The following is a 24,167-nucleotide window of genomic DNA, read 5'->3' on the forward strand; positions in this document are numbered from 1 at the left end:
TTTTGTATTTTTCGTATTTATTGTAATATATTTCAATTATTTTCAATATCTTTTCCATTTTTAAAGAAAATATACCTTCCGGTAACTCGCCTCACCCAATGTGATACGGATCTGCTATTTGTTTAGACCTTATAGCCAGAACCTCCATCAGAGGCTAGCCATCAGCAGCTAATTAGCTAATTAGTCATTGTCAGCCACTGCTAGCGGCCTTTACCTTCCGCACAGACACCAGATGTTTTTTTAGCCTGGATAATACTTGCCAGCCTGCCAGTATCGGATTGTTTTCTACACTACAATGCCGGATTCCTGCCGTAAGCCCTGGACCATTAATCCTGATCATCACAGCTAGCTAGCTGCCACCGAGTGACCCAGCCCCGAAGCTAGCTTTGAGCCAGGCCCACCACCCGGTCTACTCAGTGATCACTCGGCTACACAGCTAAGCTAGATGCCCTCAATCTCACACAAATTATCAAGGAACCCACAAGGTACAACCCTAAATCTGTAAACATGGGCACCCTCATATATATTATCCTGAACAACTTGCCAATACACCTGCTGTTTTCAATCAGGATCTCAGTGATCACCGCCTCATTGCCTGCATCCGCTATGGGTCCGCGGTCAAACGACCACCCCTCATCACCGTCAAACGCTCCCGAAAACACTTCTGTGAGCAGGCCTTTCTAATCGACCTGGCCGGGTATTCTGGAAGGAAATTGACCTCATCCCGTCAGTAGAGGATGCTTGGTCGTTCTTTAAAAGTAATTTCCTCACCATTTTAAATAAGCATGCCCCTTTCAAAAAATTTAGAACTAAGAACAGATACAGCCCTTGGTTCACTCCAGACCTGACTGCCCTTGATCAGCACAAACACATCCTGTGGCGGACTGCAATAGCATCGAATAGTTCCCGCGATATGCAACTTTTCAGGGAAGTCAGGAACCAATACACGCAGTCAGTCAGGAAAGCAAAGGCTAGCTTTTTCAAACAGAAATGTTTCTCCTTCATCCAAATCCAGATAGCTGAGGTTCTGAAAGAGCTGAAAAACCTGGACCCGTACAAATCATCAGGACAAGACAATCTGGACCCTCTCATTCTAAATTATCCGCCGCCATTGTTGCAACCCCCATTACCAGTCTGTTCAACCTCTCTTTCGTATCGTTCGAGATCCCTAAAGATCGGAAAGCTGCCGCGGGCATCGCCCTCTTCGAATGGGGTGACACTCTAGGCCCAAACTGTTATAGACCTATATCCATCCTGCCCTGCCTTTCTAAAGTCTTCGAAAGCCAAGTTAATAAACAGATCACCGACCATTTTGAATACCACCGTACCTTCTCTGCTGTGCAATCTGGTTTCCGAGCTGGTCACGGGTGCACCTCAGCCACACTCAAGTGGTACTAAACGATATCATAACCGCCATCGATAAACGACAGTACTGTGCAGCTGTCTTCATCGACCTGGCCAAGGCTTTCGACTGTCAATCACTGTATTCTTATCGGCAGACTCAACAGCCTTGGTTTCTCAAATGACTGCCTCGCCTGGTTCACCAACTACTTCTCAGACAGAGTTCAGTGTGTAAAATCGGACGATCTGTTGTCCGGACCTCTGGCAGTCTCTATGGGGGTACCACAGGGTTCAATTCTCGGGCCAAATCTTTTCTCTGTATATATCAATGATGTCGCTCTTGCTGCGGGTGATTCCCTGATCCACCTCTACGCAGACGACACCATTCTGTATACTTCTGGCCCTTCTTTGGACGCTGTGTTAACTAACCTCCAAACAAGCTTCAATGCCACACAACACTCCTTCCGTGGCCTCCAAGTTCTCTTAAATGCTAGTAAAACCAAATGCATTCTTTACAACCGTTCGCTGACCGCACCCGCCCGCCCGACTAGCATCACTACTCTGGACGGTTCTGACTTGGAATATGTGGACAACTACAAATACCTAGGTGTCTGGCCCTACTGTAAACTCTCCTTCCAGACTCATATTAAACATCTCCAATCCAAAATTAAATCTAGAATCAGCTTCCTATTTCACAACAAAGCCTCCTTCACTCATGCAGCCAAACATACCCTCGTAAAACTGCCTGTCTTACAGATCCTCGACTTCGGTGATGTCATTTACAAAACAGCTTCCAGTACTCTACTCAGCAAACTGGATGCAGTCTATCACAGGGCCTAAACCCAATCTATCACAGGGCCTAAACCCAATCTATCACAGGGCCTAAACACAATATATCACAGGGCCTAAACACAATCTATCACAGGGCCTAAATACAATATATCACAGGGCCTAAATACAATATATCACAGGGCCTAAACACAATATATCACAGGGCCTAAACACAATCTATCACGGGGCCTAAACACAATCTATCACAGGGCCTAAATACAATATATCACAGGGCCTAAATACAATATATCACAGGGCCTAAACACAATCTATCACGGGGCCTAAACACAATCTATCACAGGGCCTGAATACGATATATCACAGGGCCTAAACACAATACCCCATCATGTAAAAGTGGAATTATGTTTTTCAAAATGTTTACAAATTAAAAGCTGAAATGTCTTGAGTCAATAAGTATTCAAACCCCTTTGTTATGGGAAGCCTAAATACATTAAGGAGTAAAATGTGCTTAAAAAGTCACATAATAAGTTGCATAGACTCACTCTGTGTGTAATAATAGTGTTTAACATTATTTTTTAATGACTATCTCATCTCTGTACCCCACACATACAATTATCTGTAAGGTCCCTCAGTCGAGCAGTGAATTTCAAACACAGATTCAACCACAAAGACCAGGGAGGTTTTCCAATGCCTCGCAAAGAAGGGCACCTATTGGTATATGGGTAAAAAGACATTAACTATTCCTTTGAACATGGTGAAGTTATTCATTACACTTTGGATGGTGTATCAATACACCCAGTCACTACAAAAATACAGGCGTCCTTCCTAACTCAGTTGCCGGCGAGGAAGGAAACTGCGAGGAAGGAAACTGCTCAGGGATTTTCACCATGAGGCCAATGGTGACTTTAAAACAGTTACAAAGTTGAATCGCTGTGATTGTATAAAACTGAGGATGGATCAACAACATTGCAGTTACTCCACAATACTAACCTAAATGACTGAGTGAAAAATATTGAATTCATTTTGAATTCAGGCTGTAACACAACATGTGGAATCAGTCCAGGGGTATGAATTCTTTCTGAAAGCGCTGTATGTAGGAGCAGTTGTTGTTTGTGCCCCAACTGAGCCTTGACTGCAGCTCCTAGTGATTTACTACTGCAGTTTCCAGTGAGTGTTTTCCCATATGATGCAGACACCATAACAAAGCAGGGGTGGATTCCCACTGAGACAGGAGCATGTGGATTTTTATTTTATTTTTTAATTGGACCTTTATTTAACTAGGCAAGTCAGTTAAGAACAAATTCTTATTTTCAATCACGGCCTAGGAACGGTGGGTTAACTGCCTGTTCAGGGGCAGAACGACAGATTTGTACCTTGTCAGCTCGGGGATTTGAACTTGCAACCTTCCTGTTACTAGTCCAACACTCTATATATTTACTTTTCAAAAAATCTCTCATTAATAGCAGTCTTTCTCGTGAAAAACAATTGGCAGTACAATTAATGGTTCATTTTGAATTTTCTAATCTATTGCAATATCTCACCAAAATGTACCTTGGATTCAGAAGCTCTACTATATTGTATTATATTATATTCCCTCATAACAGATGGGACAGAACAACACTCATGTCGGTAAAAAGACTACATTATGTAAAGAAAGAAGCTATATTGGGCTAAGCAGTGCGCGAGTCTGCCTGCCCTACAAGTGCGATGTTAAAACTGCGAAACGTCACTTGAGGAACTGTAGGGCTGCAGGACAATAAGCTGTAGGGCTGCAGGACTATAAAGCTGTAGGGCTGCAGGACTATAAAGCTGTAGGGCTGTAGGACTATACAGCTGTAGGGCTGTAGGGCTGTAGGACTATAAAGCTGTAGGGCTGCAGGACTATAAAGCTGTAGGGCTGCAGGACTATAAAGCTGTAGGGCTGCAGGACTATAAAGCTGTAGGGCTGTAGGACTATAAAGCTGTAGGGCTGTAGGGCTGCAGGACTATAAAGCTGTAGGGCTGCAGGACTATAAAGCTGTAGGGCTGCAGGACTATAAAGCTGTAGGGCTGCAGGACTATAAAGCTGTAGGGCTGTAGGGCTGCAGGACTATAAAGCTGTAGGGCTGCAGGACTATAAAGCTGCACAGGGCTGCAGGACTATAAAGCTGTAGGGCTGCAGGACTATAAAGCTGTAGGGCTGCAGGACTATAAAGCTGTAGGGCTGCAGGACTATAAAGCTGCAGGGCTGCAGGACTATAAAGCTGTAGGGCTGCAGGACTATAAAGCTGCAGGACTATACAGCTGTAGGGCTGCAGGACTATAAAGCTGCAGGACTATAATGCTGTAGGGCTGCAGGACTATAAAGCTGTAGGGCTGCAGGACTATAAAGCTGTAGGGCTGCAGGAATATAAAGCTGTAGGGCTGTAGGACTATAAAGCTGTAGGACTATACAGCTGTAGGGCTGTAGGACTATAAAGCTGCAGGACTATAAAGCTGTAGGGCTGCAGGACTATAAAGCTGTAGGGCTGTAGGACTATAAAGCTGTAGGACTATACAGCTGTAGGGCTGCAGGACTATAAAGCTGTAGGACTATACAGCTGTAGGGCTGCAGGACTATAAAGCTGTAGGACTATAAAGCTGTAGGACTGCAGGACTATAAAGCTGTAGGACTGCAGGACTATAAAGCTGTAGGACTGCAGGACTATAAAGCTGTAGGACTGCAGGACTATAAAGCTGTAGGACTGCAGGACTATAAAGCTGTAGGGCTGCAGGACTATAAAGCTGTAGGACTGCAGGACTATAAAGCTGTAGGACTGCAGGACTATAAAGCTGTAGGACTATAACGCTGTAGGACTGCAGGACTATAAAGCTGTAGGGCTGCAGGACTATAAAGCTGCAGGACTATAAAGCTGTAGGGCTGCAGGACTATAAAGCTGTAGGGCTGCAGGACTATAAAGCTGCAGGACTATAAAGCTGTAGGACTGCAGGACTATAAAGCTGTAGGACTGCAGGACTATAAAGCTGTAGGGCTGCAGGACTATAAAGCTGTAGGGCTGTAGGACTATAAAGCTGTAGGGCTGCAGGACTATAAAGCTGCAGGACTATAAAGCTGTAGGGCTGCAGGACTATAAAGCTGTAGGGCTGCAGGACTATAGAGCTGTAGGGCTGCAGGACTATAAAGCTGCAGGGCTGCAGGACTATAAAGCTGTAGGGCTGCAGGACTATAAAGCTGTAGGGCTGCAGGACTATAAAGCTGCAGGACTATAAAGCTGTAGGGCTGCAGGACTATAAAGCTGTAGGACTATAAAGCTGTAGGACTGTAGGACTATAAAGCTGTAGGGCTGCAGGACTATAAAGCTGTAGGGCTGCAGGACTATAAAGCTGTAGGGCTGCAGGACTATAAAGCTGTAGGGCTGCAGGACTATAAAGCTGTAGGGCTGCAGGACTATAAAGCTGTAGGGCTGTAGGACTATAAAGCTGTAGGACTGCAGGACTATAAAGCTGTAGGGCTGTAGGGCTGCAGGACTATAAAGCTGTAGGGCTGTAGGGCTGCAGGACTATAAAGCTGCAGGACTATAAAGCTGTAGGGCTGCAGGACTATAAAGCTGCAGGACTATAACGCTGTAGGGCTGTAGGACTATAAAGCTGTAGGGCTGCAGGACTATAAAGCTGTAGGACTGCAGGACTATAAAGCTGCAGGGCTGCAGGACTATAAAGCTGTAGGACTGCAGGACTATAAAGCTGTAGGGCTGCAGGACTATAAAGCTGTAGGACTGCAGGACTATAAAGCTGTAGGGCTGCAGGACTATAAAGCTGTAGGGCTGCAGGACTATAAAGCTGTAGGACTGCAGCACTATACAGCTGTAGGGCTGCAGGACTATAAAGCTGTAGGGCTGCAGGACTATAAAGCTGTAGGGCTGCAGGACTATAAAGCTGTAGGACTGCAGGACTATAAAGCTGTAGGGCTGCAGGACTATAAAGCTGTAGGGCTGCAGGACTATAAAGCTGTAGGACTGCAGGACTATAAAGCTGCAGGACTATACAGCTGTAGGGCTGCAGGACTATAAAGCTGTAGGGCTGCAGGACTATAAAGCTGTAGGGCTGCAGGACTATAAAGCTGTAGGGCTGCAGGACTATAACGCTGCAGGACTATAAAGCTGTAGGGCTGTAGGACTATAAAGCTGTAGGGCTGCAGGACTATACAGCTGTAGGGCTGTAGGACTATAAAGCTGTAGGGCTGCAGGACCATAAAGCTGTAGGGCTGCAGGACTATAAAGCTGTAAGGCTGCAGGACTATAAAGCTGTAGGGCTGCAGGACTATAAAGCTGTAGGACTGCAGGACTATAAAGCTGTAGGGCTGCAGGACTATAAAGCTGTAGGGCTGCAGGACTATAAAGCTGTAGGACTGCAGCACTATACAGCTGTAGGGCTGCAGGACTATAAAGCTGTAGGGCTGCAGGACTATAAAGCTGTAGGGCTGCAGGACTATAAAGCTGTAGGACTGCAGGACTATAAAGCTGTAGGGCTGCAGGACTATAAAGCTGTAGGGCTGCAGGACTATAAAGCTGTAGGACTGCAGGACTATAAAGCTGCAGGACTATACAGCTGTAGGGCTGCAGGACTATAAAGCTGTAGGACTGCAGGACTATAAAGCTGTAGGGCTGCAGGACTATAAAGCTGTAGGGCTGCAGGACTATAAAGCTGTAGGGCTGTAGGACTATAAAGCTGTAGGGCTGCAGGACTATAACGCTGCAGGACTATAAAGCTGTAGGGCTGTAGGACTATAAAGCTGTAGGGCTGCAGGACTATACAGCTGTAGGGCTGTAGGACTATAAAGCTGTAGGGCTGCAGGACCATAAAGCTGTAGGGCTGCAGGACTATAAAGCTGTATGGCTGCAGGACTATAAAGCTGTAGGGCTGCAGGACTATAAAGCTGTAGGGCTGTAGGACTATAAAGCTGTAGGGTTGCAGGACTATAAAGCTGTAGGGCTGCAGGACTATAAAGCTGTAGGGCTGCAGGACTATAAAGCTGTAGGGCTGCAGGACTATAAAGCTGTAGGGCTGCAGGACTATAAAGCTGTAGGGCTGCAGGACTATAAAGCTGTAGGGCTGCAGGACTATAAAGCTGTAGGGCTGCAGGACTATAAAGCTGTAGGGCTGCAGGACTATAAAGCTGCAGGACTATAAAGCTGTAGGGCTGCAGGACTATAAAGCTGTAGGGCTGCAGGACTATAAAGCTGTAGGGCTGCAGGACTATAAAGCTGTAGGGCTGCAGGACTATAAAGCTGTAGGGCTGCAGGACTATAAAGCTGTAGGGCTGTAGGACTATAAAGCTGTAGGGCTGCAGGACTATACAGCTGTAGGGCTGTAGGACTATAAAGCTGTAGGGCTGCAGGACCATAAAGCTGTAGGGCTGCAGGACTATAAAGCTGTATGGCTGCAGGACTATAAAGCTGTAGGGCTGCAGGACTATAAAGCTGTAGGACTGCAGGACTATAAAGCTGTAGGGCTGCAGGACTATAAAGCTGTAGGGCTGCAGGACTATAAAGCTGTAGGACTGCAGCACTATACAGCTGTAGGGCTGCAGGACTATAAAGCTGTAGGGCTGCAGGACTATAAAGCTGTAGGGCTGCAGGACTATAAAGCTGTAGGACTGCAGGACTATAAAGCTGTAGGGCTGCAGGACTATAAAGCTGTAGGGCTGCAGGACTATAAAGCTGTAGGACTGCAGGACTATAAAGCTGCAGGACTATACAGCTGTAGGGCTGCAGGACTATAAAGCTGTAGGACTGCAGGACTATAAAGCTGTAGGGCTGCAGGACTATAAAGCTGTAGGGCTGCAGGACTATAAAGCTGCAGGACTATAAAGCTGTAGGGCTGCAGGACTATAAAGCTGTAGGGCTGCAGGACTATAAAGCTGTAGGACTGCAGGACTATAAAGCTGTAGGGCTGCAGGACTATAAAGCTGTAGGGCTGCAGGACTATAAAGCTGCAGGACTATAAAGCTGTAGGGCTGCAGGACTATAAAGCTGTAGGGCTGTAGGACTATAAAGCTGTAGGGCTGCAGGACTATAACGCTGCAGGACTATAAAGCTGTAGGGCTGTAGGACTATAAAGCTGTAGGGCTGCAGGACTATACAGCTGTAGGGCTGTAGGACTATAAAGCTGTAGGGCTGCAGGACCATAAAGCTGTAGGGCTGCAGGACTATAAAGCTGTAGGGCTGTAAGGACTATAAAGCTGTAGGGCTGCAGGACTATAAAGCTGTAGGGCTGCAGGACTATAAAGCTGTAGGGCTGCAGGACTGTAAAGCTGTAGGGCTGCAGGACTATACAGCTGTAGGGCTGCAGGACTATACAGCTGTAGGGCTGTAGGACTATAAAGCTGTAGGGCTGCAGGACTATAAAGCTGTAGGGCTGTAGGACTATAAAGCTGTAGGGCTGCAGGACTATAAAGCTGTAGGGCTGCAGGACTATACAGCTGTAGGGCTGTAGGACTATAAAGCTGTAGGGCTGCAGGACCATAAAGCTGTAGGGCTGCAGGACTATAAAGCTGTATGGCTGCAGGACTATAAAGCTGTAGGGCTGCAGGACTATAAAGCTGTAGGACTGCAGGACTATAAAGCTGTAGGGCTGCAGGACTATAAAGCTGTATGGCTGCAGGACTATAAAGCTGTAGGGCTGCAGGACTATAAAGCTGTAGGGCTGTAGGACTATAAAGCTGTAGGGTTGCAGGACTATAAAGCTGTAGGGCTGTAGGGCTGCAGGACTATAAAGCTGTAGGGCTGTAGGGCTGCAGGACTATAAAGCTGTAGGGCTGCAGGACTATAAAGCTGTAGGGCTGCAGGACTATAAAGCTGTAGGGCTGCAGGACTATAAAGCTGTAGGGCTGTAGGGTTGCAGGGCTGTAGGCCTATCTATTTGAAAGACCACTGCCACGCACATACACACGCAGTTCTTCATCTTTATATTGTCGCACTCAGGTCGCACCGCAAAGTTTGAACTTTCCCACAGCAACTCTCAGATTTCAATATTAGACTGTCAAGGGATCTCTCTCTCTCTCTCTAGTTCCGCTATTCATTATTGGTGTGCTGCAGGTCTATTAAAACATACCTCCTCGTGCGTAAAACGTGCGTAAAATGCCGGGCATGCTGCGTCCTGGCACCGAGGAGTGGAAAATGCGCACTGTCAGTTTCATGCTCTTTTGTTGGCCTCATCGTTGCTGTTTGCAGCGCAGGTCGATATTGAGCAGGGCTGGTGTTTGAGAGAGAACATCCGGATGGATGAGAGAAAGAGCGTCCTTCAGAAGTCCGGAATGCAGTGAGATCATCCTGTTGGTTATAAATATCTCCGTGTGTGCCAGGCCAGCCGAACAACTCCAAGCAAGCAGCTACAACACCAACGTAGTCTCAGAGCATTTGGTATTATTCTGTATGTAAATCCGGGACAGTCCTGTTATGTATACATTTGTGGATGTCTATCATCTATTTCGTACAATATGTTATAAATTACAATTCGTACAATATGTTACGATTTTTTAAAGTATGTACAATATCCTACGAATTTGCTAAACATATGGCAGGTTACAAATACCAATTTGTTGTGACTAATCTTAGCTAGGTGGCTAATGCTAATGTTATCAAGCTCTAGGGGTCAGGGTTATGGGTTAAGATTATGATTAAATGTTTAGGGTTAAATCTAAATGGGTTAAAGTTAGGGTTATGGGAAGGGTTAGCTAACATGCTAAGTAGTTGCAAAATAGCTAAAAAGTTGCAAAGTTGCTCATTAGATAAAATTGTCCCTGATGGGATTCGATCGCACAACCTTTGGGTTGCTAGACGTTCGCGTAACACTTAGATTCATCCACCCCGAATCAACGACCCTCCATTCATTTTTACCTTATTAAGGTAAAACTTTTTTTGTTGTCTTATGTAACCATACCAAATGTAACATATCATACTAATTTGATTGTCCCGGATTTACATTTACTATGTTACATCTGGTCTATGAGACCAGTCTGACAATATACAACGCCTCGCTGCACGAGCTCTGCTGGAAGTGGATGTGTGCGGTGTGCGCACGGTTCCTCGTGCACTGGCACAGCACACTAGAGAGCGCAAGAACCACAACAACAAAATGCCAGAAGGAGAAGAAGTGGCCTAGCAGAGCCAGAGAACAGACAGAGTTTTATTTTTTGTTGTTGTTGGAAGAATGAATGTGCCTCTCTCTCTTTTTATCTTCGCTCTGCTGCAGCTAATTTGCGCAGCTGTGGTCGCCGTCTCCGCCGTAGTAATCACTGGATCGGTTAAATACGTCTCCTTGGAGGACCAACTTCTGGAAGAGGGTACTATCAGTGGTTCAGGACGCAGGACTTGCAGGCTGTACTGTCGGGTTGGCATTGGTTTCCATCTCCAGATCCACACTGACGGAAGAGTTAACGGCAGTCATGAACCTAATCAGTTGAGTAAGTTATTATTATTAAACCAATCTGCTATGGCCAGGCCTCTCAAGTGGATATTTATGTTAATTATCCATAAAGTCGTGCTGAAATGGAAGACTATTGCTTACTGATTACATTGCTAATGTTTCCAACATTAAATTATTATACATTATTGCATGAAGTTGTCTCCGAACTATAATGTTTAGACTATTACTATGTATCCTGAAAAAGGTGTCCAATCATATTTCCATGAGCCATTTCGACTTTAATTGTAGTATATTTAAGCAATAAGGCACGAGGAGGTGTTGTATATGGCCAATATCCCACAGCTCAGGGCTGTTACGCACGTCGCAACGTGGAGTGCCTGGATACAGTCCTTAGCCGTGGTATATTGGCCATATACCACAAACCCCCAAACTTAATTAGAGCAGTAAAAATAAACGTTTTGTCATACCTGTGGTATACGGTTTGATATACCACAGGCTGTCAGCCAATCAGCATTCAGGGCTTGACCCACCCAGTTTATAATTACTTATGTATAACCATGACCTGTTTTAGGAATAACAAGTCACTGTGGAAGGATTGTGTTATGTCAAGCTTAAATAAATATACTAAATAATACATACATCATTTATTTATAGGGTTCTGATTCGTAGCATATCTAGCTACACATATAATATATATCTAGCTACACACGTCAGTCACAGTCAGCGATAGTAGCCCTGCCATTCCTACACCTATCCTTAGCCTCGGGTTACCGGTTACCCTCAGGAGCTGTTGACTGGAGTATGGACTGGGCCTGTGTTACAGAAAGTGTCCCAGAGATGGAGTTCTGATCTAGAATCACTTTGACTTTCAGATCACAATGAATGGAATTGTATAAACGGGGGAGACCTGCTCCTAGATCAGTACTCTGACTCCGTAACACTTTGTGGATTACGGGCTCCGGCCATCTGTCTGAAATGCCTTGTATGTGACTCTTTGGGACATTGACAGGTCTGTAATTGTGTAACAGGTGTAGCAGAAGAGACCAGGATGTTTTGGATCGGACTTCGGTATGATTGTCATCACAACAATGCAATGTGCAACATGGTTGAATGGTTGTCATTGGCTCTGTGTGTTACAACGTTGGGGACATACTAGTTTCCTTATTCTAGTTTCCTCAGTCTAAAAGTTTTGAATTCATTTTTTAAATATTTTTTATAATGATAATAAAAAATTGTTAATGGCAAAAAGTTGATCAAATAATGTTACTCTGGATGATGATGTAATTGATGTACAGACTCTTGTAATTGTATATATTATCAGATATAATAATACGATCTTATAGGCTAACTATTATATACTATTTTACAAGACCATTTCAAAGAGGACAAGTCACCTATAGTAATTCTATAGTAACACTTGTTTAAAGATCAAAACAGTGACCCACTCTATTGATGTAATAACAGGAATCTGGAAAATAAATGTGTCTGTGCGTCTCCAGTCAACAAATCAAAATTGTATCGGTCATATATACATGGTGTGTCTCTATCCTACACGTAAATCAGGATATGACCTTTAGTAGACTTCCTCAACCCCAGACATCTACTAACTCTCATTTCATTTAGTAAACTGTTTAAAAGCTGACCATGAACATACTGTAAATCTTCTCTTTCTCTGTTTTCATTTCATGGTCTGCTTTTAGAGGCCTTTGTCATATTACATCGAAGGGACAGAGAGGGTGGAAGGGACAGAGAGGGTGGAAGGGACAGAGAGGGTGGAAGGGACAGAGAGGACGGAAGGGACAGAGAGGGTGGAAGGGACAGAGAGGGTGGTCTGCTTTTAGAGGCCTTTGTCATATTACATCGAAGGGACAGAGAGGGTGGAAGGGACAGAGAGGGTGGAAGGGACAGAGAGGACGGAAGGGACAGAGAGGGTGGAAGGGACAGAGAGGGTGGTCTGCTTTTAGAGGCCTTTGTCATATTACATCGAAGGGACAGAGAGGGTGGAAGGGACAGAGAGGGTGGAAGGGACAGAGAGGGTGGTCTGCTTTTAGAGGCCTTTGTCATATTACATCGAAGGGACAGAGAGGGTGGAAGGGACAGAGAGGGTGGTCTGCTTTTAGAGGCCTTTGTCATATTACATCGAAGGGACAGAGAGGGTGGAAGGGACAGAGAGGGTGGAAGGGACAGAGAGGGACAGAGAGGGTGGAAGGGACAGAGAGGGTGGAAGGGACAGAGAGGGCGGAAGGGACAGAGAGGGCGGAAGGGACAGAGAGGGTGGAAGGGACAGAGAGGGTGGAAGGGACAGAGAGGGTGGAAGGGACAGAGAGGGTGGTCTGCTTTTAGAGGCCTTTGTCATATTACATCGTTGTTTTTAAAATTACGGTCTGGTCATCTGTGAATCTTTTCAGTGGTCATTTAAAAAAAATAAAGTCTTAATTTCTCTCCATTTAAACTTAAATAATATAACGTATAATAATGCCTCATGAGCTTAGCGCAACTACCTTACCCTATCATAACCCCAAAATATAAGGATACATATGTCTGGCCCTGTCCTTCAGCTGTACCAAGACAAGTGATGGGTGAATACCAGAATGTAGGTTTAATGTGTCTGCTGTTCTATCAGAGACAACAGCAAGAAGGGGAGTCCGTGACTTGACCACTTGACAATCGAGTCTCATATTATCATAATTCATTGGATTTGATATTGATTTTTTAATTATTTTTTAAAAACATTTTGTAATGTAGTCTACTCTCATTAACATCAATGCATGATTAACACGTTCTTGAGTATTGTGGTTGTCTCAACTTTGATGGAGGGATACTGAAGCTGGCTAGCAGGCGTTCTGATTTCTGTTTCTCCAAGAAAATAGATGGACAATATATTCCAGCAACTCAGTAACACATACAATGGTAATACATTGTTTTTACTATAGTGTAATTACTGGTACTGCAGTGTTATTACTATAGTGTAATTACTGGTACTACAGTGTTATTACTATAGTGTAATTACTGGTAATACAGTGTTATTACTATAGTGTAATTACTGGTACTGCAGTGTTATTACTATAGTGTAATTACTGGTACTACAGTGTTATTACTATAGTGTAATTACTGGTACTACAGTGTTATTACTATAGTGTAATTACTGGTACTACAGTGTTATTACTATAGTGTAATTACTGGTAATACAGTGTTATTACTATAGTGTAATTACTGGTACTGCAGTGTTATTACTATAGTGTAATTACTGGTACTACAGTGTTATTACTATAGTGTAATTACTGGTACTACAGTGTTATTACTATAGTGTAATTACTGGTACTACAGTGTTATTACTATAGTGTAATTACTGGTACTACAGTGTTATTACTATAGTGTAATTACTGGTACTACAGTGTTATTACTATAGTGTAACTACTGGTACTACAGTGTTATTACTATAGTGTAATTACTGGTACTACAGTGTTATTACTATAGTGTAATTACTGGTAATACAGTGTTATTACTATAGTGTAATTACTGGTACTGCAGTGTTATTACTATAGTGTAATTACTGGTACTGCAGTGTTATTACTATAGTGTAATTACTGGTACTACAGTGTTATTAAGGTAACGTCAGGGTAGTAAGGTGGCTGTAGTTACTGAGGTAACGTCAGGGTAGTAAGGTGGCTGTAGTTACTGAGGTAACGTCAGGGTGGTAAGGTGGCTGTAGTTACTGAGGTAACGTCAGGGTAGTAAGGTGGCTGTAGTTACTGAGGTAACGTCAGGGTAGTAAGGTGGCTGTAGTTACTGAGGTAAAGTCAGGGTAGTAAGGTGGCTGTAGTTACTGAGGTAAAGTCAGGGTAGTAAGGTGGCTGTAGTTACCGAGGTAACGTCAGGGTAGTAAGGTGGCTGTAGTTACTGAGGTAACGGGGTAGTAAGGTGGCTGTAGTTACCGAGGTAACGTCAGGGTAGTAAGGTGGCTGTAGTTAGTTGCCGGGTAACGTCAGGGTAGTAAGGTGGCTGTAGTTACCGAGGTAACGTCAGGGTAGTAAGGTGGCTGTAGTTACCGAGGTAACGTCAGGGTAGTAAGGTGGCTGTAGTTACCGAGGTAACGCAGGGTAGTAAGGTGGCTGTAGTTACCAGGTACGTCAGGGTAACGGCTGTAGTTACAGGGTAGTAAGGTGGCTGTAGTTACTGAGGTAACGTCAGGGTAGTGGTGGCTGTAGTTACCGGGGCTGTAGTTACGTCAGGGTAGTAAGGTGGCTGTAGTTACCGAGGTAACGTCAGGGTAGGTGGCTGTAGTTACCGGTAACGTGGCTGTGGCTGTAGTTACCGAGGTAACGTCAGGGTAGTAAGGTGGCTGTAGTTACCGAGGTAACGTCAGGGTAGTAAGGTGGCTGTAGTTACCGAGGTAACGTCAGGGTAGTAAGGTGGCTGTAGTTACCGAGGTAACGTCAGGGTAGTAAGGTGGCTGTAGTTACCGAGGTAAGGGTAGGGTGGCTGTAGTTACCGAGGTAACGTCAGGGTAGTAAGGTGGCTGTAGTTACAGAGGTAACGTCAGGGTAGTAAGGTGGCTGTAGTTACCGAGGTAACGTCAGGGTAGTAAGGTGGCTGTAGTTACCGAGGTAACGTCAGGGTAGTAAGGTGGCTGTAGTTACCGAGGTAACGTCAGGGTAGTAAGGTGGCTGTAGTTACCGAGGTAACGTCAGGTGGCTAGTAAGGTGGCTGTAGTTACCGAGGTAACGTCAGGGTAGTAAGGTGGCTGTAGTTACCGAGGTAACGTCAGGGTAGTAAGGTGGCTGTAGTTACCGAGGTAACGTCAGGGTAGTAAGGTGGCTGTAGTTACCGAGGTGGTCAGGGTAGTAAGGTGGCTGTAGTTACCGAGGTAACGTCAGGGTAGTAAGGTGGCTGTAGTTACCGAGGTAACGTCAGGGTAGTAAGGTGGCTGTAGTTACCGAGGTAACGTCAGGGTAGTAAGGTGGCTGTAGTTACCGAGGTAACGTCAGGGTAGTAAGGTGGCTGTAGTTACCGAGGTAACGTCAGGGTAGTAAGGTGGCTGTGGCTGTAGTTACCGAGGTAACGTCAGGGTAGTAAGGTGGCTGTAGTTACCGAGGTAACGTCAGGGTAGTAAGGTGGCTGTAGTTACCGAGGTAACGTCAGGGTAGTAAGGTGGCTGTAGTTACCGAGGTAACGTCAGGGTAGTAAGGTGGCTGTAGTTACCGAGGTAACGTCAGGGTAGTAAGGTGGCTGTAGTTACCGAGGTAACGTCAGGGTAGTAAGGTGGCTGTAGTTACAGAGGTAACGTCAGGGTAGTAAGGTGGCTGTAGTTACAGAGGTAACGTCAGGGTAGTAAGGTGGCTGTAGTTACCGAGGTAACGTCAGGGTAGTAAGGTGGCTGTAGTTACTGTCAGGGTAGTAAGGTGGCTGTAGTTACTGAGGTAACGTCAGGGTAGGTGGCTGTAGTTACCGAGGTGGCTCAGGGTAGTAAGGTGGCTGTAGTTACTGAGGTAACGTCAGGGTAGTAAGGTGGCTGTAGTTACTGAGGTAACGTCAGGGTAGTAAGGTGGCTGTAGTTACTGAGGTAACGTCAGGGTAGTAAGGTGGCTGTAGTTACCGAGGTAACGTCAGGGTAGTAAGGTGGCTGTAGTTACCGAGGTAACGTCAGGGTAGTAAGGTGGCTGTAGTTACCGAGGTAACGTCAGGGTAGTAAGGTGGCTGTAGTTACCGAGGTAACGTCAGGGTAGTAAGGTGGCTGTAGTTACTGAGTAGGGTAGTAAGGTGGCTGTAGTTACCGAGGTAATGTCAGGGTAGTAAGGTGGCTGTAGTTACCGAGGTAACGTCAGGGTAGTAAGGTGGCTGTAGTTAACGTCAGGGTAGGGTGGCTGTAACCGAGGTAACGTCAGGGTGTAAGGTGGCTGTAGTTACTGAGGTAACGTCAGGGTAGTAAGGTGGCTGTAGTTACCGAGGTAACGTCAGGGTAGTAAGGTGGCTGTAGTTACCGAGGTAACGTCAGGGTAGTAAGGTGGCTGTAGTTACTGAGGTAGTAAGGTGGCTGTCAATGTCAGGGTAGTAAGGTGGCTGTAGTTACCGAGGTAACGTCAGGGTAGTAAGGTGGCTGTAGTTACCGAGGTAACGTCAGGGTAGTAAGGTGGCTGTAGTTACCGAGGTAACGTCAGGGTAGTAAGGTGGCTGTAGTTACCGAGGTAATGTCAGGGTAGTAAGGTGGCTGTAGTTACAGGGTCAGTAAGGTGGCTGTAGTTACCGAGGTAACGTCAGGGTAGTAAGGTGGCTGTAGTTACCGAGGTAACGTCAGGGTAGTAAGGTGGCTGTAGTTACTGAGGTAACGTCAGGGTAGTAAGGTGGCTGTAGTTACTGTCAGGGTAGTTGGCTGTAGTTACCGAGGTAACGTCAGGGTAGTAAGGTGGCTGTAGTTACAGGGGTAGTAAGGTGGCTGTAGTTACCGAGGTAACGTCAGGGTAGTAAGGTGGCTGTAGTTACCGAGGTAACGTCAGGGTAGTAAGGTGGCTGTAGTTACCGAGGTAACGTCAGGGTAGTAAGGTGGCTGTAGTTACCGAGGTAACGTCAGGGTAGTAAGGTGGCTGTAGTTACTGAGGTAACGTCAGGGTAGTAAGGTGGCTGTAGTTACCGAGGTAACGTCAGGGTAGTAAGGTGGCTGTAGTTACCGAGGTAACGTCAGGGTAGTAAGGTGGCTGTAGTTACCGAGGTAACGTCAGGGTAGTAAGGTGGCTGTAGTTACCGAGGTAACGTCAGGGTTACTGTAGTTACCGGTAACGAGGGTAACGTCAGGGTAGTAAAGGTGGCTGTAGTTACCGAGGTAACGTCAGGGTAGTAAGGTGGCTGTAGTTACTAACGTCAGGGTAGTAAGGTGGCTGTAGTTACAGGGTAGTAAGGTGGCTGTAGTTACCGAGGTAACGTCAGGGTAGTAAGGTGGCTGTAGTTACTGAGGTAACGTCAGGGTAGGGGTGGCTGTAGTTACCGAGGTAACGTCAGGGTAGTAAGGTGGCTGTAGTTACCGAGGTAACGTCAGGGTAGTAAGGTGGCTGTAGTTACCGAGGTAACGTCAGGGTAGTAAGGTGGCTGTCAGGTAACGTCAGGGTAAAGGTGGCTGTAGTTACCGAGGTAATGTCAGGGTAGTAAGGTGGCTGTAGTTACTGAGGTAACGTCAGGGTAGTAAGGTGGCTGTAGTTACCGAGGTGGTCTGTAGTGGCTGTAGTTAGGGTAACGTCAGGGTAGTAAGGTGGCTGTAGTTACCGAGGTAACGTCAGGGTAGTAAGGTGGCTGTAGTTACCGAGGTAACGTCAGGGTAGTAAGGTGGCTGTAGTTACGTCAGAGGGTAGTTACGTCAGGGTAGTAAGGTGGCTGTAGTTACCGAGGTAACGGGGTAGTAAGGTGGCTGTAGTTACTGAGGTAACGTCAGGGTAGTAAGGTGGCTGTAGTTACCGAGGTAACGTCAGGGTAGTAAGGTGGCTGTAGTTACTGAGGTAACGTCAGGGTAGGGTGGCTGTAGTTAAGGGGTAGTAAGGTGGCTGTAGTTACCGAGGTAACGTCAGGGTAGTAAGGTGGCTGTAGTTACCGAGGTAACGTCAGGGTAGTAAGGTGGCTGTAGTTACTGAGGTAACGTCAGGGTAGTAAGGTGGCTGTAGTTACCGAGGTAACGTCAGGGTAGTAAGGTGGCTGTAGTTACAGGGTAGTTACCGAGGTAACGTCAGGGTAGTAAGGTGGCTGTAGTTACCGAGGTAACGTCAGGGTAGTAAGGTGGCTGTAGTTACCGAGGTAACGTCAGGGTAGTAAGGTGGCTGTAGTTACCGAGGTAACGTCAGGGTAGTAAGGTGGCTGTAGTTACCGAGGTAATGTCAGGGTAGTAAGGTGGCTGTAGTTACCGAGGTAACGTCAGGGTAGTAAGGTGGCTGTAGTTACCGAGGTAACGTCAGGGTAGTAAGGTGGCTGTAGTTACCAGGGTCAGGGTAGTAAGGTGGCTGTAGTTACCGAGGTGGCGTCAGGGTAGTTGGCTGTAGTTACCGAGGTAACGTCAGGGTAGTAAGGTGGCTGTAGTTACAGGGTAGTCAGGGTAGTAGGTGGCTGTAGTTACCGAGGTAACGTCAGGGTAGTAAGGTGGCTGTAGTTACCGAGGTAACGTCAGGGTAGTAAGGTGGCTGTAGTTACCGAGGTAACGTCAGGGTAGTAAGGTGGCTGTAGTTACCGAGGTAACGTCAGGGTAGTAAGGTGGCTGTAGTTACCGAGGTAAGGGTAGTAAGGTGGCTGTAGTTACAGGTCAGGGTAGTAAGGTGGCTGTAGTTACCGAGGTAACGTCAGGGTAGTAAGGTGGCTGTAGTTACCGAGGTAACGTCAGGGTAGTAAGGTGGCTGTAAGGTGGCTGTAGTTACCGAGGTAACGTCAGGGTAGTAAGGTGGCTGTAGTTACCGAGGTAACGTCAGGGTAGTAAGGTGGCTGTAGTTACCGAGTCAGGTAACGTCAGGGTAGTAAGGTGGCTGTAGTTACCGAGGTAACGTCAGGGTAGTAAGGTGGCTGTAGTTACCGAGGTAACGTCAGGGTAGTAAGGTGGCTGTAGTTACCGAGGTAACGTCAGTAAGGTGGCTGTAGTTACCGAGTAAGGTGGCTGTAGTTACCGAGGTAACGTCAGGGTAGTAAGGTGGCTGTAGTTACCGAGGTAACGTCAGGGTAAGGTGGCTGTAGTTAAGGTGGCTGTAGTTACCGAGGTAAGGTGGCTGTAGTTACCGAGTCAGGGTAGTAAGGTGGCTGTAGTTACCGAGGTAACGTCAGGGTAGTAAGGTGGCTGTAGTTACCGAGGTAACGTCAGGGTAGTAAGGTGGCTGTAGTTACCGAGGTAACGTCAGGGTAGTAAGGTGGCTGTAGTTACCGAGGTAACGTCAGGGTAGTAAGGTGGCTGTAGTTACCGAGGTAACGTCAGGGTAGTAAGGTGGCTGTAGTTACCGAGGTAACGTCAGGGTAGTAAGGTGGCTGTAGTTACCGAGGTAACGTCAGGGTAGTAAGGTGGCTGTAGTTACCGAGGTAACGTCAGGGTAGTAAGGTGGCTGTAGTTACCGAGGTAACGTCAGTCAGGGTGGCTGTAGTAACGTAGTTACAGAGGTAACGTCAGGGTAGTAAGGTGGCTGTAGTTACCGAGGTAACGTCAGGGTAGTAAGGTGGCTGTAGTTACCGAGGTAACGTCAGGGTAGTAAGGTGGCTGTAGTTACTGAGGTAACGTCAGGGTAGTAAGGTGGCTGTAGTTACCGAGGTAACGTCAGGGTAGTAAGGTGGCTGTAGTTACTGAGGTAACATCAGGGTAGTAAGGTGGCTGTAGTTACTGCAGTCACAGCATTGTTGTTTAGATAATTTAATTAATTGCTTTGTAATTGTAATATTTTAATTAATTGCTTTGTAATTGTAATATAATGGAGTTGAGTAATTTTTTTGTTATTTACACTATAATGAACTAGATCATATCTAAATCCTTTTAGAGGGACCAAGGTGTGAACTAGCGTTTCTTTGATGGCTGCTGCCAACTGGCTGCCACTCTGTTAATGAAACAAGGACATCCATCCGTCCCTGCAATGTTTTTTCAGATAGTAAAGAGAGAGAGAGAGAAATAGAGAAAGAGAGTCAGAGAGAGTGAGAGAGTGAGAGAGTGAGCTCATCCCTCGGCAGTAGTACTGTAGACTACTTTGTCGGCGACCTCAACCCAGAGTCTCTCAGAGTGTTCACAGTAAGCCAACCAACACCCCTCTCAGACCACAGCAAAATCACAATCTACTTGAACAATGCTCAACCATGAAGTATCAAAGCCCAACAAACTGCGTGTTATTAAGAAATACTATAGATTTAAGGAGGTGGTGTAGAAACCTACCCCCAAAAACTATTGACCAACAACAAATTAAATTTCTCCTACATAAATTCCTGTTTTCTTGCAATAGTGAAGGTTTAAACTTAGCAGTACGAAGCCTGAACAATATATTTGACCTATCAGCTAACATACCAAATTTAAAAAAAAAATCTAGCAGAAAACCTAAAACGAAAAACAGTGAGAAATGTTTTGATGAACAATTGCAACAAAAAAAAACACAAGAAGGAAATTAAGAAAACCTATCCAGCCTTAAAACACAGAGACCAAGAAAACGAGAACTGACGTCTTCACTATGGCGAAACACAAAAAACCAGTACAGAACTAACAACAGAACAACACGTCAGAAATCAGCTCAATGTGATTGAAGAATCAAATCAAATCAAATCAAATGTATTTATATAGCCCTTTGTACATCAGCTGATATCTCAAAGTGCTGTACAGAAACCCAGCCTAAAACCCCAAACAGCAAGCAATGCAGGTGTAGAAGCACGGTGGCTAGGAAAAACTCCGTAGAAAGGACAAAACCTAGGAAGAAACCTAGAGAGGAACCAGGCTATGTGGGGTGGCCAGTCCTCTTCTGGCTGTGCCGGGTGGAGATTATAACAGAACATGGCCAAGATGTTCAAATGTTCATAAATGACCAGCATGGTCGAATAATAATAAGGCAGAACAGTTGCAGCACAGTCAGGTGGACTGGGGACAGCAAGGAGTCATCATGTCAGGTAGTCCTGGGGCACGGTCCTAGGGCTCAGGTCCTCCGAGAGAGAGAAAGAAAGAGAGAATTAGAGAGAGCATATGTGGGGTGGCCAGTCCTCTTCTGGCTGTGCCGGGTGGAGATTATAACAGAACATGGCCAAGATGTTCAAATGTTCATAAATGACCAGCATGGTCGAATAATAGTAAGGCAGAACAGTTGAAACTGGAGCAGCAGCATGGCCAGGTGGACTGGGGACAGCAAGGAGTCATCATGTCAGGTAGTCCTGGGGCATGGTCCTAGGGCTCAGGTCCTCCGAGAGAGAGAAAGAAAGAGAGAAGGAGAGAATTAGAGAACGCACACTTAGATTCACACAGGACACCGAATAGGACAGGAGAAGTACTCCAGATATAACAAACTGACCCTAGCCCCTGACACATAAACTACTGCAGCATAAATACTGGAGGCTGAGACAGGAGGGGTCAGGAGACACTGTGGCCCCATCCGAAGACACCCCCGGACAGGGCCAAACAGGAAGGATATAACCCCACCCACTTTGCCAAAGCACAGCCCCCACACCACCTAGAGGGATATCTTCAACCACCAACTTACCATCCTGAGACAAGGCTGAGTATAGCCCACAAAGATCTCCGCCACGGGAAACAACCCAAGGGGGGGGGGCGCCAACCCAGACAGGATGACCACAACAGTGAATCAACCCACTCAGGTGACGCACCCCCTCCAGGGACGGCATGAGAGAGCCCCAGTAAGCCAGTGACTCAGCCCCTGTAATAGGGTTAGAGGCAGAGAATCCCAGTGGAAAGAGGGGAACCGGCCAGGCAGAGACAGCAAGGGCGGTTCGTTGCTCCAGAGCCTTTCCGTTCACCTTCCCACTCCTGGGCCAGACTACACTCAATCATATGACCCACTGAAGAGATGAGTCTTCAGTAAAGACTTAAAGGATGAGACCGAGTTTGCGTCTCTGACATGGGTAGGCAGACCGTTCCATAAAAATGGAGCTCTATAGGAGAAAGCCCTGCCTCCAGCTGTTTGCTTAGAAATTCTAGGGACAATTAGGAGGCCTGCGTCTTGTGACTGTAGCGTACGTGTAGGTATGTACGGCAGGACCAAATCAGAGAGATAGGTAGGAGCAAGCCCATGTAATGCTTTGTAGGTTAGCAGTAAAACCTTGAAATCAGCCCTTACTTTGACAGGAAGCCAGTGTAGAGAGGCTAGCACTGGAGTAATATGATCACATTTTTTGGTTCTAGTCAGGATTCTAGCAGCCGTAGTTAGCACTAACTGAAGTTTATTTAGTGCTTTATCCGGGTAGCCGGAAAGTAGAGCATTGCAGTAGTCTAACCTAGAAGTGACAAAAGCATGGATTAATTTTTCTGCATCATTTTTGGACAGAAAGTTTCTGATTTTTGCAATGTTACGTAGATGGAAAAAAGCTGTCCTTGAAATGGTCTTGATATGTTCTTCAAAAGAGAGATCAGGGTCCAGAGTAATGCCGAGGTCCTTCACAGTTTTATTTGAGACGACTGTACAACCATTAAGATTAATTGTCAGATTCAACAGAAGATCTCTTTGTTTCTTGGGACCTAGAACAAGCATCTCTGTTTTGTCTGAGTTTAATAGTAGAAAGTTTGCAGCCATCCACTTCCTTATGTCTGAAACACATGCTTCTAGCGAGGGCAATTTTGGGGCTTCACCATGTTTCATTGAAATGTACAGCTGTGTGTCATCTGCATAGCAGTGAAAGTTAACATTATGTTTTCGAATAACGTCCCCAAGAGGTAAAATATATAGTGAAAACAATAGTGGTCCTAAAACGGAACCTTGAGGAACACCGAAATTTACAGTTGATTTGTCAGAGGACAAACCATTCACAGAGACAAACTGATATCTTTCCGACAGATAAGATCTAAACCAGGCCAGAACATGTCCGTGTAGACCAATTTGGGTTTCCAATCTCTCCAAAAGAATGTGGTGATCGATGGTATCAAAAGCAGCACTAAGGTCTAGGAGCACGAGGACAGATGCAGAGCCTCGGTCCGATGCCATTAAAATGTAATTTACCACCTTCACAAGTGCCGTCTCAGTGCTATGATGGGGTCTAAAACCAGACTGAAGCATTTCGAATACATTGTTTGTCTTCAGGAAGGCAGTGAGTTGCTGCGCAACAGCCTTCTCTAAAATTTTTGAGAGGAATGGAAGATTCGATATAGGCCGATAGTTTTTTATATTTTCTGGGTCAAGGTTTGGCTTTTTCAAGAGAGGCTTTATTACTGCCACTTTTAGTGAGTTTGGTACACATCCGGTGGATAGAGAGCCGTTTATTATGTTCAACATAGGAGGGCCAAGCACAGGAAGCAGCTCTTTCAGTAGTTTAGTTGGAATAGGGTCCAGTATGCAGCTTGAAGGTTTAGAGGCCATGATTATTTTCATCATTGTGTCAAGAGATATAGTACTAAAACACTTGAGCGTCTCTCTTGATCCTAGGTCCTGGCAGAGTTGTGCAGACTCAGGACAACTGAGGTTTGGAGGAATACGCAGGTTTAAAGAGGAGTCCGTAATTTGCTTTCTAATAATCATAATCTTTTCCTCAAAGAAGTTCATGAATTTATCACTGCTAAAGTGAAAGTCATCCTCTCTTGGGGAATGCTGCTTTTTAGTTAGCTTTGCGACAGTATCAAAAAGGAATTTCGGATTGTTCTTATTTTCCTCAATTAAGTTAGAAAAATAGGATGATCGAGCAGCAGTAAGGGCTCTTCGGTACTGCACGGTACTGTCTTTCCAAGCTAGTCAGAAGACTTCCAGTTTGGTGGAGCAGCAGTAAGGGCTCTTCGGTACTGCACGGTACCGTCTTTCCAAGCTAGTCAGAAGACTTCCAGTTTGGTGTGGCGCCATTTCCGTTCCAATTTTCTGGAAGCTTGCTTCAGAGCTCGGGTATTTTCTGTGTACCAGGGAGCTAGTTTCTTATGAGAAATGTTTTTAGTTTTTAGGCGTGCAACTGCATCTAGGGTATTGCGCAAGGTTAAATTGAGATCCTCAGTTAGGTGGTTA

The 24,167-nt window shown here is 45.7% G+C and overlaps 1 protein-coding gene across 1 annotated transcript in view; it reads left to right on the top strand.

Annotated features, from left to right (window-relative positions):
* The first annotated feature begins 10,275 nt into the window (after nucleotides 1-10,275).
* LOC135565186 (fibroblast growth factor 5-like) overlaps nucleotides 10,276-24,167 on the top strand; it is a 23,044-nt gene continuing 9,152 nt past the window's right edge. Inside the window, exon 1 of the mRNA XM_065011251.1 lies at nucleotides 10,276-10,576. Coding sequence (XP_064867323.1) covers nucleotides 10,324-10,576 — 253 coding nt within the window. The 5' untranslated portion in view covers nucleotides 10,276-10,323. The remainder of the gene's footprint in view (nucleotides 10,577-24,167) is intronic.

Source organism: Oncorhynchus nerka, linkage group LG27, assembly GCF_034236695.1.
Source record: "Oncorhynchus nerka isolate Pitt River linkage group LG27, Oner_Uvic_2.0, whole genome shotgun sequence".
Classification (NCBI taxonomy): domain Eukaryota; kingdom Metazoa; phylum Chordata; class Actinopteri; order Salmoniformes; family Salmonidae; genus Oncorhynchus; species Oncorhynchus nerka.